The following is a 16,077-nucleotide window of genomic DNA, read 5'->3' as shown; positions in this document are numbered from 1 at the left end:
CTGCCTGTCCTCCCCTCTAGGATGCAGCGGTGGCCAGTGGTGCTCTTCCTGGCCTGGGTTTGCTTTCTCTTTTTTGCCGGCATCGGGCTCTTCATGAGCGGCTTCCTGCTCACCCGGATCGAGCTCGCCAGCAGCAGCTCCTGCTCCGACCCGCTTGTGCCGCCGCCCTGGGAGGGGCAGAGCCTCCCGCCGGGTTCCTGCTGGGCGCCCCAGCGCTTCTCCAAGGCCGTGCTCGTCATCATCGACGCCCTGCGCTTCGAGTTCGCCCGCTTCGACCCCGGCAAGGCCAGCCCGCTGCCCTACGAGAACAAGCTAGGGGTGTTGCACCACCTGGCCACCTCCCAGCCCCGGCACGCCCGGCTCTACCGCTTCCGAGCCGACCCCCCCACCGCCACCATGCAGCGCATCAAGGGCCTCACCACCGGGTCACTGCCCACCTTCATCGACGTGGGCAGCAACTTTGCCTCCTACGCCATCCAGGAGGACAACCTGCTGGCACAGCTGGTGCAGAACGGTGGGTTCCTAACCTTAGGCTGAGGCAGGGGACAGTCAGACGTTAGAAGCAGCTGTTTTTTCACTGTTAGGGTGGTCAGATTGCCCAGGGAGGTGGTGGAGTCACCATTCCTGGAGGGGTATTTAGGAGGCATCTGGATCTCGCACTGGGTTTAGTGGTTTAGGGGTTACAGTGGTAAGTGGATGGTTGGATAGGATGATGTTGAAGGTCTCTGCCAACCTTGATGATTCTATGATTGGAACTGTTCAGCCTGGAGAAGAGAAGGCTGCAGGGAGACCTATGTAGCAACTTTCCAGTATTTGTAGGAGGCCTGCAGGGAAGCTGGAGAGGGACTCTTTATCAGGAGCTGTAGTGATAGGACAAGGACTAATGGGTACAAATCGACAGAGGAGAAATTTAGATTAGATAATAGGAAAAAATTCTTCATTATGAGTGTGGTGAGACACTAGAACAGGTTTGCCAGGGAGGTTGTGGATTCCCCAACCCTGGCAGTGTTCAAGGCCAAGCTGAATAAGGCCTTGAGCAACCTGGTCTGGTGGGAGGTGCCCCTGCCCATAGCAGGGGGGTTTGGGACTAGACGATCTTTAAGGTCCATTCTAACCCCTTAACATTCTATAATTCTGTGGCCCTGTGTGGGGCAGGGCAATGTCCCACTGGGACAGGGCATTTGCAAATCCCTGCTCAGTTTAACCTTTGTTCAAAACCTTGATTCCTCTCTCACTGGGAAGGGAACTTCTTACAACACCTCCACTCTGCCAGCTAATTCTTTTGCCCTGCTCAGTGACAGTTTTCTGAGGCAGAGCTGCCATGCAGGCGGGGTTTCTCCAACTTGTGCTGGGAGTGAGGAGTAGCTGTGACTGTGGCTTCATCTTCATCATCTTCAAAGATGACAAGAGAGCAGGTGAAGGTGGCTGCTCTGATGGTGACTGTCACGAGGTCACCTCCAGGAGTGGCTGTACGAAGCCAAGGGCAGTCGGTCATGCTGTGTGAGAAGGGAGGAGCCAGGTGTGCCGGGTGGTGCCAGGTATGCTGTGGGGGTGACCCTGCCTGCCTGGCCAGCTGCCTGCAGCTCTTAGGCAGCAACCTAACTGCATCTTTGGTGTAATTCAGTGCCGCTGTGGGGTGCTCAGTGCAGCTGTAAAGGGTTTGTTATGGTGTGCTGGTGGAGTAGAGGGAAAGGGACAGGACACAGTGGGTTGTTCTCCAGAGAGATTTCCTCCCAGGGCTCAGAGTGGCACCAATACCAGTGCCTGGGTTGAGGCAACAGGACTGCATGTGAGCAAGGTGGGCAAATACAGTCAAACATCTGAGGCAGAACGCACTGGTAGGCCCTGTGCCACAGCAGCAGCCTCAGAGGAAAAGGTTCCTGCTCCCAAGCTGGAGAGGCACTGTGGAGGCACAATGGGCTGGTGGCAGGCAGGGCAAGCAGAGCGAGGGTAGAGGGAAGAAGCATCAGTGCTTTTGCCTTCTCTTTTCCACATCTGGAACACCACCACTGTTGTGTTTAAAAGCCAGAGCCCAGGACTCATGGCTTCTACTCAGCTCCCACCTTGTGCCTCCTGTTTTGCAGTGGGGTCACAGGCCCTAGGTGAGAGTTTATCTGTTTTGTGCTGCACCTCCTACACTTACCTATGTTGTGACCCACAAGTCTTTCTGCTGGGGTGATGTGTCAGGCCAGCAATAAATCATGAGGTTGTGCAGGTGGATTTGGTGTGGGGAACACTCCTGGGCTTAGAGACAGGGCTGGTCACTCCCTGTATTCAAAGTCATTTACAGCCAGATGGTCATTTTAATTTTAGGTCAGTTTTGAGTGTGGGTTGGAGAGGGGCCATTGCTCCAGATCCTGACCTGGGTCTGCCCAGGCTCTTTGTGTTGTTGTAGGTAACAGCCTGACTCAGGTGGGCTCTGTCTCTTATTGGTTCCTGTCTCACAGGAAGGAGAGTCGTCTTCATGGGTGATGACACATGGGAAGGACTCTTCCCGAAGAAGTTTTTCCGCTCGTATTTCTTCCCTTCTTTTAACGTGAAGGATCTTCACACTGTGGATGATGGGATCCTGCAGCATCTCTATCCAACTGGTAAGCAGCCCTTTCCCCAGGGCCTGGATAACCCTTAACATTATGTGAGAGTTCTACTGCAAGTTTGAGGTAGGACCGAAGGATTTTTGTGTTATGTCGTGGCACTGGGCAGTCACAAACTGCTGCCCAAGGATTACAGTGCTCTCACTAGACTTCCACAGATAAGCCAGCTCTTGGAGCCCCTAGACTGTTTCTATAAATACCTGTCCACCATTTGGGAGGGAGTTCAGCTTCTTGGGATGAGGTTAGACTTCGACATCTGTCCTAGAAACACACTGGCAGGATGTAGCAGGAGGAGCAGCTAAATTTTGACTTGTGGCTGCCTAGGAAGGCACACAGTGCTCTGGGAAATAGACAAGTTAGGAGGCTGGGACACAGCACTGCTCTCAGCATAGCTTGTGTGCCTCCTGATCGTGGGAAGAAGGTGAAGTGTGAGATTCGTTTGTGAATTTTAGGTGATTTCCACCTCCTTGAGGTCCTGGGACCAAGGGAAATCCTCTTTCCTTTTTCTGTGTTTGACTCTAAGTGAATCAAGGGTGCAGTGGCCTTTCACAGGGAAGTCCTTGTGCCTTGTGGGAGAGCTGCTCCTCATCGTTTAACTCCAAATGTGTTGGTTTCGATGCGTCAACGCCCTGAAGCAGAGGGGAGAGGCTGGGGAAACTTTCTAGCTAGGGACAGTGTTGATGTGCCAGGTGGGATGCAGAGGGGCACATTCATGGGTCCAACCTGAAGTATCTCTGGGGAAAATGGGAGTTTTGGGTTTTCTTCTCTGGAGGATCCCACTGGTTTAGCTCAGTTTGTGGCAGCTTGAGTTAAGGGTGTTTCAAGACTGCTTTGGTGACACTGGGCCGTTCCTGTCCTGAGGGGTGGTGAGGAAAAACCAGGGATACTGGCTTTGATGTCCCTGTGCCATTACACCCAGGCACTTGCAGACAAGAGTGTGCCTCAGTTAAAACCTGCACCAATCTGCTTGAGAGGTGGCAGTGACAGTGGCAGGAGGGGAAGAAACAGCAGTGTCCAGAGGGAGCTCTGGCAGGAGGATCCAGGTGTGGAATCCCAGGCTGGTGTGTGATAAGGCTGCTTTTGTTCCACAGTGGACAGCGGAGAATGGGACATGCTAATCGCTCACTTCCTTGGAGTGGACCACTGTGGGCACAAACACGGACCCGACCACCCCGAGATGGCCAAGAAGCTCACCCAGATGAATGAGATGCTCAGGTGATTAATGCAGTAGGGAGGGGTTGCCTGAGTCTTCCCAGTGAGATGCAGAGGGCAACAGAGGATGCTTACTGACCCTGTTAACATGAAAAACAGCTTTGGCCAGTAGCAGCTGGAAGGCCAGATATGGGCAGTCTCTCTTTGAGTAGGTGCATGTTGATGAGGGGTTTGGTTTCAGAGGTAAGGCTGCCTGTCGGAGCCTTGGTTCTCTACCAAACCATCAGGTGACAGTGCAGCTGGAGTACAGCTGAGCCTCAGTCTTTCCATCCTTAACATGGAGATTAAGGCTACTTGAGCAAACATGAGGTTTAGCAATGTTTGAGAAGCACGTGGAGGACCCTGGCTGGGGGTTGCTGCATTTATCATACAGGCCCATAAGTTGCACCTTTGTGTCAGAGGGCAGAATGGGATCCAGAAATCTCAGCCATGCAGACGTGTCTCAGCCCAAAATGCTGCAGCTTTTCATTCTTAGGACTGCTTTAAGTTTTGCTGCTACAAGGAGTTGGTGACTTACTCTGCTGTACCTGAGAGCACAGTGTATATCTACCACCTACTGCATCCTTCAGGGACTAATCCCCTCTTTTGTCCTTTAAAGTAGGAGATGGCTCACATAACATGATATGTGACCCAAACAGAAGCAGTGTAAAATTTTGTTCCTGTTGGGAACCTTTCCTCTGAATTGCGTTTTGTCAAGATCTGCGGAGGCACTGTTTGCTGGGCATCTAAGAAAGATTTGTCCACTCTGTCTCAGGGCTCTGAATTTTCAGTTTGGCTTTAGAGCACCCATTTAAAGCAGCATGGTCCCTGGCTCAGTTGTTACAGCTTTGTGTCAGCACTTAGTTTTGCTCATACCCTTTTGTGGGCTTCACCTCTGTGCTACAGACAGGCTTGGTGGGGACATGTTCTCTCCCACCTAGGCTGGCTGGGCTCCTGCCCAGGGAGGACTTGACCTTCCTTATCCTGGTGACAGGTCCTTGGTGGATCACCTGGGGAATGACACCCTTCTTCTGGTGGCTGGGGACCATGGCATGACAGAGACTGGAGACCACGGTGGCGACAGTGAGAAGGAAGTGAACGCAGCACTGTTTGTGTACAGTAGGACACCCCTGTTTGGCAGTGGCCCTCCAGAGGTGAGAAGAAGCTGACCCTTGGTATCTGGGGTGAAAACTGCATGCTGGGTTTACAGAGAGTGACAGTTTGATTGGGATCATTTAGATTGAGAGGGATGAGGGAGTCTCTCACCTTATCTTGAGAGAACAGTGGAAGGGCTGACACAGGATCCAGGGGACTGAAGCGTTTGGGACCCATGTTCAGGCCCCTGCAGCTGTGAGAGGTGCTTGTGTAGGGCTGTACCCATTGACCTGCAGCTCCCAGCAGGTATCCGTCACTCCACAGGGCCCTTGGAGAGGGCAGAGCTGTGCCTTTGCCTGGATTCACCTTTGAACAGGAATGTCTTTCCCATCATCCTCTGACACGAGTGAAAAGATGCATTGCCATGTTCTTTCTGAATTTACAATTCCTCCGCTGTCTCTCCAGGAGCCTGAGACCATTCCCCAGGTGAACCTGGTGCCCACTGTGGCCCTGCTGCTGGGTGTGCCCATCCCCTACAGCAACATTGGGGAGGTGATGGCTGAGCTGTTCTCCGGGGACGGTGACACTGTGTCTGCAGCCTTGCAGCAGCTCTCGGTCTATCACATCAACGCCAAGCAGGTACGGCCTATGGCAGGCCCCCCATTGAACTAGAGGGGAGAAGGAACGGCTTTTTAAGCACAAACCTCTTCTGTTTTGTGGAGATGGGGTAGTGACATGCTGTTACCTTCAAAGGGCACTGATTTTGAGGTGTTACCTCCTTGCAGTGTTTGCTCCATTAAAAGACAGCACCACTTTCCCCAAATTAAAATGAAAGATATGTGTTTAGTGCTGTGGTGTGGAAAATACTGCCTGGGAAGTATTTTCAGGATGAGGGTTGGCCCCAAATTGTCAGGTGGATTTGGTAATGGGAGACACTGGTTCCTCAAGGCTGAAGATGACCGGGGGCAAGTCTTGTGAATGGAGATTCAAGAGTAAAATTGAGGTTTTGATGCTGCTTCAGTTTTGAAGGAGAAACAGTGTTAACTAAAAAGCTATTCTAGATCAGTGACAGAAGGAGAACAGTAATGAAGGACTAAATAAATACTATGTAACAGGTGACAGTAAAGTGGGTTACAGAAGGAGCAGTTTACACCAAGTGCAACAAAACACAGAACCCCAAGATCTGAATGACAAAATTTGAATGAGAGTAAAGGGAAAAATAAAAGAAGCCCAGGAAATGGAGCAGGCCAAGTCAGAGCCTCTAGGGAGGATGTGAGGGCTGCCTCTTGTGGCTCTGGTCATGCTACAGAGCCAGATTTGCCTTAGGCATTGCAAGGCATTTGTCTCAGCTAAGGGCCAGTCTGCCTTTGAGGGACCCTGGATTGCTGGGAGCACAGGAATAACTCCTCCAGCACCCAGCCAGTTCCTCAGAGTGCTAGCTGTATACCACTGGTACAAGCCAGTGAGGAGCTGGAGAGAATACAATTGCTGATGGGAAGATGGAAACGTTCAGCCTCTCAGCTCTGTATTTGTAGACCAGCAGAGTGCCTTGTCATTTAAAGATGATACTGTACGTTCATGTCCATTAGTCACTGAGGATATCAATCATCATCTGTTAGGAATCAGCATTATCCAGTCCTGCCTGTTTAAATATTTGCACTCATTTGTCTGAGGAGGTTTCTGGCTCAGTTATGTCGGTGTTGAAGGAGTCATGGCACGGGGGCGGGGTTGTGCTGGCCTGTGAGAGAGCCGGTGCACATGTCTGCCATTCACGGGAGGGCAGACTGATTCTACCTGTGCTCTGAGGTGACTGGAAGGTGTGTGGAGTTACAGGTGCATTTCAGGACTTGAGCAGATCTACACTGCTGAGCAGCTGGATGTATGTGCAGGTGCCCTGCCCTGCTAATCCCCCTGTAAGACTTCTTTTATGACTCTTGAAGTAGGAAGCGAGAAGCCTGTGGTGCAGTTGGTTAATGTGCCTCTATTGATGAAGGGGAAGCGGTTAGGTCTGATCCACTAAAGGCTTTTTAATTTGATGTTTGTCCTCAGACAAAACTGCAAAAGTCGACATCGGGTGCAGATTAAGAGCCAGTAATGATCTGAGCTTCTGGAGCACGTTTGTCTTATTGCTGCCAAAGACTGTATAAAAGCCCTTAGTGATGCCCAACATTAGCAGAGGTGCAGCTGCAGGTGAAGACCTAAGTGGAATCAAGTGTGGCTGTCAAGATGGATGCGTCACTTGAGAGGGATGTCACTTTGGCAGAGGGGTTGCGTTTCCTGTTTCCTGCCGGTGACATCCTGAATTTGTGTGACCAGCTCAGGATGATGTGGCTGGGGAAGGGTCTGCCCTGGCAGGGGTTGGTACACTGGGGCTGTTTCCATTCTGAAGGGGCTGTGTGAGGCAGTGAATCCTGTTCCCAGTGGTCCCAGTGCTGCTGTCTGATCCTGTGTCCCCTTTTCTGTAGGTGGATCGCTTCCTGCACTCCTACTCGCTGGTGGCTCAGGACCTACCGGCAGAGCAGCTCCAGCACCTGCAGGAGCTTTTCTCCAGCACCGTGGAGGAGCACACTCAGCTCTTGGCCGAGGTGCAGGGAACAACGCTGGTGCCTCCAGAGCTGGAGTCCAGGCTGGGAAGCCTCATTGGTCGCTTCCAGCTCTACTTGCGAGAGGCACGGGCTGTGTGCACCCAGTCCTGGGCCCGCTTCCATCCCCTGCGTATGGTGGGGGGCTGCATCCTTGTTGCGGCTTCCTGCTTGCTCTGCTACATTGCCTCAGAGTTGGCCACATCCTCAAACTCCTTCTATCGCAGCTGCCTGCTGTACCCACTGCTCTGGGGCCTCATGGGGGCTGCTCTGCTTGGGCTGGCCCACATTTTCACCCAGGAGGGGCTGGACCTTCTCCTGGTGTCGTCATGGGCAGCCGCTGCCTCTCAGATAGGATTTTTCTGGCACTGGTGGGTCCAGCATCCCAAGAGGGCCCGTTTGGTGGGCAGTCAGCCACCCTTGGCCAGCAGTGGCCTGAGGCAGAGGCTGCGAGCATGGCTGGGGCTGGCCTTTCCCATGGGCATCCTGTTCTTCCGCTGTGGAGCCATGTTCTCCGACAGCTTTGTCGTGGCTGAGGCGCGGGTGGCCCCGTTCCTGCTGGCCTCACTGGTCATGTTGCTGGTAGGGAAGCTCCACTGGGACGGTCACCTGACTGTGCCAGAAAGCCCCAAGCAGCAGCTCCTTGGCTTTTCCTCTTACCGGAAGGATATCTGGTACTTGCTGTGCCTCGTGGCCGTGCTCCTGGTCTGCGTGCGCCTCTCCGGTTTCTTCCATCAGTGCCGTGAAGAAATTCCTCAGTGCCGGCCCTCTCTTTTCCTCTCCCCCCTTGCCAGCCTGAGAAACACACGGGCCAAGAACCTCTTCTACCTCCTGTGCGTGGCCTTGCTGGCCGGGCTAGTGTATGCAGTGCGGAGCTGGCTGCGGCACTACGGCAACCTGAACAGCTCGGACCCCCTCGTGCTCTTTGTGCGCTGGGGCTTCCCGCTGGTGGTGCTCTGCATTGCCTGCTACTGGGCTGTGGCCTCCAGCACTGACGACTCCCTGGGCAAGCTGCAGGAGCTGGTGCAGGTGGCAGTTGTTGCCTTTCCATGGGCTGTCTATGGACTGGCGTCTGTGGGACTGCTGCTCCTGCTGTGCAATCCCATGACAGTGTTTGCAAAGGACACACGGGAGTCAGCAGGATCCATTGTCACTCCCTACCTGGGGGTTCCCAGCTCCGAAGTCGACTTCCTCCACGTCATCCCTCAGATCTACAAGAGGATGCAGGAGTCCCAGAAGAGCCGGCTGGAGCGAGGCAGCTGCAGGGCCACGGTCGCAGCGTATGGGCTGGGCAGTGTGTACTCGGCAGCCCTGGTCATAGCCCTCACCCTCCTGGGCTTCCTCCTGATGCTCCTGCACAGCGAGCGCCTGAGCTTTGCCTTCCTGCTCCTCTTCCTGGAGGCCTTTGTGCTGCTGCACATCCACACGTGTGCCAGAGGCCTTGCTGGAGATGCTGGTGAGTGAGTAGAGCAACTTCTGGATGTGATGTGTGACCTGGTCCTCACCTTGCCTTAATTCCGTTGGGCAATGAGGAAGGGCCCAGTCTCTGCTCTTGGGGAATGGTGGTGCCCTGATCCTCAGGGGATACACCTAGCTTTTTTAAAGCTATTTAAATCCTCTAGTAGAAGAAAGATGCATGCAGCAGGGACACGAATGTAAGGGGAGTCAGGGAAAGGAGTTCTACACCCATTTCTTCTGCCCAGGGTGTGAGCAGTCACCAAATTCGCTGTTACTGACAGAGCCCAGTAGCAGGGTGGGCAGCAGAGGGAATGGTTACCCGTTGCTGCATCTGTGGTGGGAGCTGGGCTGGTTCCTGTCTCTCAAAAGAGCCAGCATGGAAAGGGAACCTGGAAGAAAGGTCGCTAGGCTTTTTTTGACCATGGATCTCTCTTGTTCCTTGATGCTGATATCCACACCCCCTGCCTCTTTTTTTATCTTTTTATCCCTCAGAGCCTTTTTCTGTGCCCTGGTATGCAGTCATCTCCTGGCTTCTTGCTGCTTCCCAGTTCTTCTATTCCACAGGCCACCAGCCCATCTTCCCAGCCATCCACTGGAATGCAGCCTTTGTCGGCTTCCACCTTGACCACAGCACGAACCTCCTGCCTGCTGTCCTGGTGGGCGCCAACACCTTTGCCTCCCATATCCTCTTTGCAGGTAAATCAGTTTCCCCCTGGGCTGTGGTGCCTGAGCAGACACAGCTCATTGCTGTGCCTTGCCTGGGGGTCTGCAAGCTGAGCACGAGGCAGTGCAGGCTCGGGCACCAGCTGAACAGCAGCATCCTCACTGTCCCCTTCTGCCTGTGGCCTGCAGCTTGGCCTGGATATCTGCTTACTTCATATCCAGGGCATGATGGCAGAGCCTAGACTGCTCCTCACCTCCTGGGCTCCAGTAACTTCATGTGCCTTTGTCCTTGAGGTAGTTGGCTGCCCCCTGCTCCTGCTCTGGCCCTTTGTGTGTGAGATGCCCAACTCACAGAGGAAGAAGCCCAAGAAGGAGTCACGTGAGGAGCTGCAGGAGGTGGAGGAGCACATGATGGAGATGAGGCTGCGGGAATCTCCAGAGAAGTTCTCTGTTGCACTGTTGCAGCTGGGGCTGAAGTACCTCTTTGTGCTTGGGACACAGGTAAGGACAGAGGCAGGGTGGCTGTGGGAGAGGCTGTCTAGGAGGCAATTGGTGTGCTGTGAGAACTGTGGGTCACTGATGAGAGAAAGGGGTCAGCCAGGACACAGACAAGTGCAGGGGTGATACATCTGGTTGCAGATGGAAGCCGCTGTATGGATTAGGCTGCTTTTCATACCCATCTGTCCAGAGTGGGAACGGTTGTTCAGGAACTGCAGGGCTGTAATCCTGCTCCCCCTCTTTCCGACCATCCCTATCTCACTCCAGCTCTGGTTTTCATATGTGCTGTGGTGATACTGGGAGCTAAACACCAGAAAATTAATCCTGTGAAAGGAGCAAATAGCTTTCTGGGGTTTATCCTTTTAGATCATTTTTTTATGTGGTCAGACCAGAGGCAGTGCAAGGGAGGGGACAGGCCCTGCAGCAGGAGAGCAGGAGTGCGCCTCTTAGTGAAACAGCAGGTCAAGTTAGGCACGGTGTGAGTCCTCCTCTGTGCTGCCCCAGCCTGGCCCCACGAGGGCCTGCCTGTACCCCAGGCTGCTCATGTTTCTTGATTTGAGGACATAGAAGGGAGTCCTGTTTGGGATGCTTGCAACTGGTGTACACTGCACCAGCCTCTCAGGTGTGTGCAGTTTAGTACCACCTTCGGATGTGAGCCTAGTGCCCCAGGAGATCTTTCCAGAGTTACTTGTAACTTGTTTGTCCTGATCTTCCTCACAGCTTCTGGCCTGTGTTTGTGCAGCTATGATCCTCAGGAGGCACCTCATGGTCTGGAAGGTCTTTGCCCCCAAGTAAGTCCCAGGAGTTGCTCTGATGATGGGTAAGGCTCATATCTGTGACATGAACTGGAGTTCCTAGACAGGAAGGTTGGAAGAGACCCTGTGATTGATATTCTGACTTCTTACCTAGTAGAGGTTGTAGGAATGTCCTTAAGTAATTCCTGCTTGAAGTTCAGAAGCTGGACTTAAGGTAGAGCCTAGAAATTTCTCCTCATCTTAATTCCAAGAACACACAGAGCCCACCTGGAAGCTAAGAATATTCAGCTCAGAGAGCCAAAGGTAGGGACCAGACTAGAAGTGGTAAATCCAGAAGTGCTGAACTAGCAAACCATTGGAATAGTAGGTGTGGGATGTGGCCTCAGCCTCTGAGGGATTCAAAATCCCACCTGAGTCAGGTCCTGAGTGGCCTCTAAACCAGTGGCATGCCTGCCTTCCAGGTTGCAGGCAGCAACTGCTGGGCAGCAAATATAATTCAGGGTTTAGGTTGTGGGGTGCTACCAGCCTCTCATTGTCAGGAAAATCAGTCTGCTGGAGCGATGGGAGCAGCCTGACTTCGTTGACATGCTGGCTGTGACCTCCTTAACTGCCTCTGTTGTGCCTGCAGGTTCCTCTTCGAGTCGCTGGGCTTCGTGGTGAGCAGCATCTGCCTCTTGCTGGGGATCTCCCTAGTGATGCGTGTGGACTGCGCCGTCAGCACCTGGTTCAGCCAGCTCCGGCTCAGGTAGCGCCGGAGACAGGGGGATCCTGACCTGCTCGTCGGCCCAGGCTGTGGTTGTCCCCTTGCCTCCCTCGGGCTGGCAGGGATACATGAGCCGCCAGCAACGAGTGCCTGCCGGCAGCAGTCGGGGATTATCCCCTGCTCCCTGCCTCTGCGCTGTAGAAAAGGACCGGAGTCAACTGTTCCTCGCTCATGGCGGGGGTGTTTCTCAGCAGGGGAGGTCAGAGCTCTTGCTGGGCCTTTGCTGGCAGCAGGAGGACTCTGCTGCAGGAGCCCAAGACACAAAGAGTCCTGGAGCGCTCCTCTGGAGAAACACCAATGGGGATCTTGCTGCTGCTTTCCTGACAACTGTCTCCACTGTACAGCTGGAAGGCTTCAGTGGCCAACAGGATGTCACGTTGCCTGTGCAAAGACTCATAGGATGGGGCCTGCTGAGGAGGGAAGAGAAGGTGGGAAGGAGAGGGAATGTCCCACAGCCACGTGTTCAGTTTTCACACTGGAATCAAAGTGTAAGTGATTACATGTGCAGATGGCTCCCAGGGCCTCGGTGGCAGCTGCTCCTCTGTAAAGTCAGTCAGTTGCTCTGTAGTGAGGCCTTTCCTGCCCTACACTCACTCCTGTTTTCCTGGTGCTCCACAGCCCTATGAAGGGCAGTGGAGAGCACTCTGGGCTATCTTCTACAGCCTGAAGAGGGCTTAGCTTGGGGCAGTGGTAGCAGGGAGAACTGTGTCCATGACCAAGAAGCTCTCCACTTGTGTTCTCAGCCTGTCAGGGTTCCTGTGGGCTGGGTGGTAGCAGCAAAGGCTCCTCATCTCTTCCTAAGTGTGTGCTGCTGAATGCTGGCTGTTAATTGTGAATGGTTAAGATAGAGAGGATGTAGTGACAGAATATGGGCTCACCCCCATATTGGGCCTGGCCAGGAGGAAAGAGGAGCCCAGAGTAGCTGTCCCAACTGCAGGAGTGGCCTTGGTGTGAGCTCAAGTGCCTGGGAACAGCTGCTTGAAAGCCCTGAGCAGGCACCAGTTCTTGAAGGAGGTGGTTTAATTCACTGGTGTCTGTGTATGTGCTTGGGCTTATGGACTCTAGGCACTGCAGCCAGTTGCATCCATCATCTTGTGTTTGGTACTTCTCTCCCTCTTGGCCTTGGCATTCTCTGTGGGACTTCATACCACAAGTGAGCTACCCCAAACTGCCCTTGGCTGCATGGTGTTTCTTTCTTTATGGGCACAGGTAGAGGACAGTGACCATGGCGTGTGGCCACATCCCAGCCAAGTTCCTCCTGCAGTTTTCATTGGAGTGGGATTCCTTACTGCCCTGAACCACTGTGTGGCATTACTTGGTGCTATGAAACCTTTTGTCTCTTTTCCCTCTGGAAAGAGCTGAGGACTGCTTGCCTGGGATTTTTGTATTGATGTTTGTCTGATCCCATTAATTTTTAACTCATGCACCATGACTGCCCCTGTTTGAATTCCTTACTGCAGACTGTTAGTGTAACTCCAGGCTCTTCCTCTCCTCTGCCCTGGAGAGTCCCAGGGAAAATGTCTTGTCACCTCTCTCATCATTTGAGTTCTTGCCGTTTTTCCCAAGTATCCAGTTGCTGTGGAAAATGGCTCTTTAGGGCAGGTTGAGTTTTGTATTTTACCCCTGCAAAATGCCTGCTCAGTTGTTAGGGTGCAGTTCCGGCAAGGCTTAAACAGCTCTAATTTTGGGTTTCCATTGCCTGACCTGCTCCTGAGCTGCTGGCTGTGCTCTCCTGTGTCAGCCTCTCCTTTGCCCTGCTCTGCGAGCCTGTCCTGCTCAATTTCACCTGACTGAGCCAGGGACTGGTCTGTAGCTGGCATCGCTCCCTGGGCTGCCTCACTGCCTGGATGCATGACACTGATACTAGGAACAGGCAAGGGGTAGCAGCATAGTGGGGGAAGCTGGAAGCTGCAGAAACACATCAGCCCACAGTTAGATGGGTTTAGGCAATCCCACCCTCAGAAGTAGGTTATTTGCTGTAAACTGTGACTCCTTGGCCATATGTTCTCTCTGCTGAGGGGCGAGGGGTACATCCATATGCAGAGGAGGAAGGGGGTGGAGGTAGCAGCTACCCAGTGTTCATTTAATGTGAAGTTAGTCTGGATAACATGTTGCTAAACCCCAAGGCTGGAGCCCAAATAGGTCGTCTCGTGACCTTGTAACCTGGTCAGGAGCTTGCTGCCCTGAGTGTATTTGTGCTGGCAGGAATCCTTATGGTCACTGATAGTGTAGAACTGGCCCCTGATGTCCCTGCCGCTGCCACCCAGGCCCCTGGGGCTCCCATCTCTGGGACTAGTTCCTCTTTCACCGGCCACTCCAAGGCAGCTGAGCCTTTCCATGCCCATTGTTCATGGTTGGAATACTCACAGGGTGCTTGGGCATCCTCTCTCACCCCTCCATGTGGCTGTGGGCTCATGTTCCCAGGACACCTGGGAGAGCAGAGGGAACAGCAGCGCTGTAGTGTCACTGAAGCACACACACTTATCTTAAACAGAGACTAAGCAAAACTTGCAGTAACAGAGCTGCAGGTGCATTCCTGTTACTGCAGAGATGCCACGGAGTGCTGGCTGCTTGGCCACGACAGACTGGCTGCTACACCAAAGATTTCAGGTTCACGAAGACAAGTTTTCCAAGGGCTGGAGATGCTCTTGCTTCCCTTCATTGACTCTCTTAGTCTTTGTCAGCCTTCCCCAGCTGCCCTCGAGCTGATTGATGGTCTGCCATTCTCCTGAGCCTGCTGGGGATTACAGAGTTAATGCAGGTCCAGGGCTTGGCGACCTTGGAAGCAGAGCATGCTGCTGATGCTCGAGCAGACAGGGCTGATTTAAAACCACAAGAGGAAGCTGCCTGCTGGTCCAAACCAGGGCTCTTTGGGAAACCTGGCATGCTGGAGAGTAGGCTCTACCCCACATCCTTTCAAAGGAACCTGCTCCTGTCATAGGAGCCTGCTCATCTCTCCTGGAGGAGTTATTCCAAGTGGTTTGTTTCTAGTCCCTATGTCCCTTGGCTGAGCATGACAGGGGACAGAGTGCTCAGCGGAGTAGTTTCCATCCTGCACTCCACAATCCTGCTGCACTTTGGGCTTTGCATGCGTTGTGCATGTGTTTCTTGGCAGGGGAGAGCTCCGTTGGGAAACTTCCCTGGCTCAGGCCCATGGTGGACAGTGTGTCCCATGGTCCTGGCACAGGTCAGGGATTGAACTGTGTCTTTTTTGTGCTGCTTGGAAAACGGTGACCGAAAGCCACTACCACTGTGAAGAGTTGGGGGTGTTGGGAGCATCCCACTGCTCTGATCTGTGGTGCTGACATGGTCCCAAGGGATGGCACTGCTTTGGGGAGGCCAGGGCTCTATTCCCACACCCGTTCCTCTGTCCCATGTCTGTTCTTCCCTCAACACTTCAGGCTGCTTTTTTATGCCAAGGCACAGTCCCAGTCTCAGTGTGCATGTTCCCCTTTCCCCTCGGGAAGCAGCAGTGCCAGTGTGTGGGGAACAGGGCTGGGGGATGCTGTTCTCTCCTCTGAACCCTGACTCGACATGCAACATGGCTTGGAGCAAGATTGTTTTATTTTTTATTAACCTCTGTGTGCCTCAGTCCCTCATTTGGGGAAAAACATAAAAGGGGATGGACCCAGTTGTGGAAAGCATCCTGGAAGCTCTGCATGCAGCGTGGTGCTACACTTTCCTGGGTATCTACACATCTGGCTGTCAACGCTTTCATTCACATCCAGCAGCTACACCTGGAAGGTGGAAGCGATGCTTGAGTCTCTGCTGGGAGGCAGAGCCTTTTTTCTTCCAAAAACCCCTCCAAAACAGGCAAGTGGGCAGCGCTCCTTCGCTCGGCAACTGCAGCCCTTGTGATGGGTGTCCCACATCCAGCAGTGCTGGGTGCGGCACCACCGACCGCGGGGGGCACCCAGGGAGGGTCACTCCGTTAATTAATGATTTAATTAATTAATTAAGTGGGGAGTGGGGGAGGTGTGCGTGGAGATTTGCTGTCCGAGGGTGGCACGGGGCTCCGGGCGGCTGTGAAACTGATGATGTCTGCAAATAAAACCGTGAGAGCCAAGGCGGGCGGTGTCGTCTCCTTCTTTCATCCCTCTTCCCGGTGCAGGACCCTCCGGAACCCGTCCCAGGTCTCCTTCGCAGTGCCCTTAACGCAGTCTACAGCTTCCTCACGAGGGGGAGTGGAGGGGAAGGCGTTGATCTCTCTGACGACCAGTGACAGGAACCGTCCGAAGCTGACTCTGAAGCTGTGCCACGGGAGCTTTTGGTTGGACATTACGGAATCACGGAATATCCGGAGGTTGGAAGGGACCCACAAGAATCATGGAGTCCAACCCCCTAAGATTCCCCAAGAATCAGCCTTTTCCTAAGGGTTTGCTAAAGGGGAGGTTTAGGTTGGGTGTCAGGAAGAGGTTCTTCACCCAGAGGGTGGTTGGGCACTGAACAGGCTCCCCAGGGAAGTGGTCACAGCGCCA

At 53.5% G+C, this 16,077-nt stretch overlaps 1 protein-coding gene across 2 annotated transcripts; it reads left to right on the top strand.

Annotated features, from left to right (window-relative positions):
- The first annotated feature begins 21 nt into the window (after nucleotides 1-21).
- PIGO (phosphatidylinositol glycan anchor biosynthesis class O) lies at nucleotides 22-15,666 on the top strand. 2 transcript variants are annotated; one of them, XM_027722234.2, is made up of 10 exons: nucleotides 22-514; nucleotides 2,448-2,591; nucleotides 3,686-3,809; nucleotides 4,780-4,939; nucleotides 5,346-5,519; nucleotides 7,346-8,918; nucleotides 9,413-9,616; nucleotides 9,882-10,084; nucleotides 10,802-10,872; nucleotides 11,465-15,666. In XM_027722234.2, the coding sequence occupies exons 1-10, from the start codon at nucleotides 22-24 to the stop codon at nucleotides 11,583-11,585; spliced, it is 3,267 nt and encodes a 1,088-aa protein (XP_027578035.2). In that variant the 3' UTR covers nucleotides 11,586-15,666. The 2 variants fall into 2 exon arrangements, with proteins under 2 accessions (XP_027578035.2, XP_027578039.2); XM_027722238.2 differs by lacking the exons at nucleotides 10,802-10,872; nucleotides 11,465-15,666 and having other exon boundaries at nucleotides 9,878-10,018.
- The last annotated feature ends 411 nt before the right edge of the window (nucleotides 15,667-16,077 follow it).

This window comes from Pipra filicauda, unplaced genomic scaffold, assembly GCF_003945595.2.
Source record: "Pipra filicauda isolate LSUMZ 115617 unplaced genomic scaffold, ASM394559v2 scaffold343_size770392_pilon, whole genome shotgun sequence".
Classification (NCBI taxonomy): Eukaryota; Metazoa; Chordata; class Aves; order Passeriformes; family Pipridae; genus Pipra; species Pipra filicauda.
Note: the sequence above shows the minus strand (reverse complement) of the source record. Positions and strands in the feature narration are given on the sequence as shown.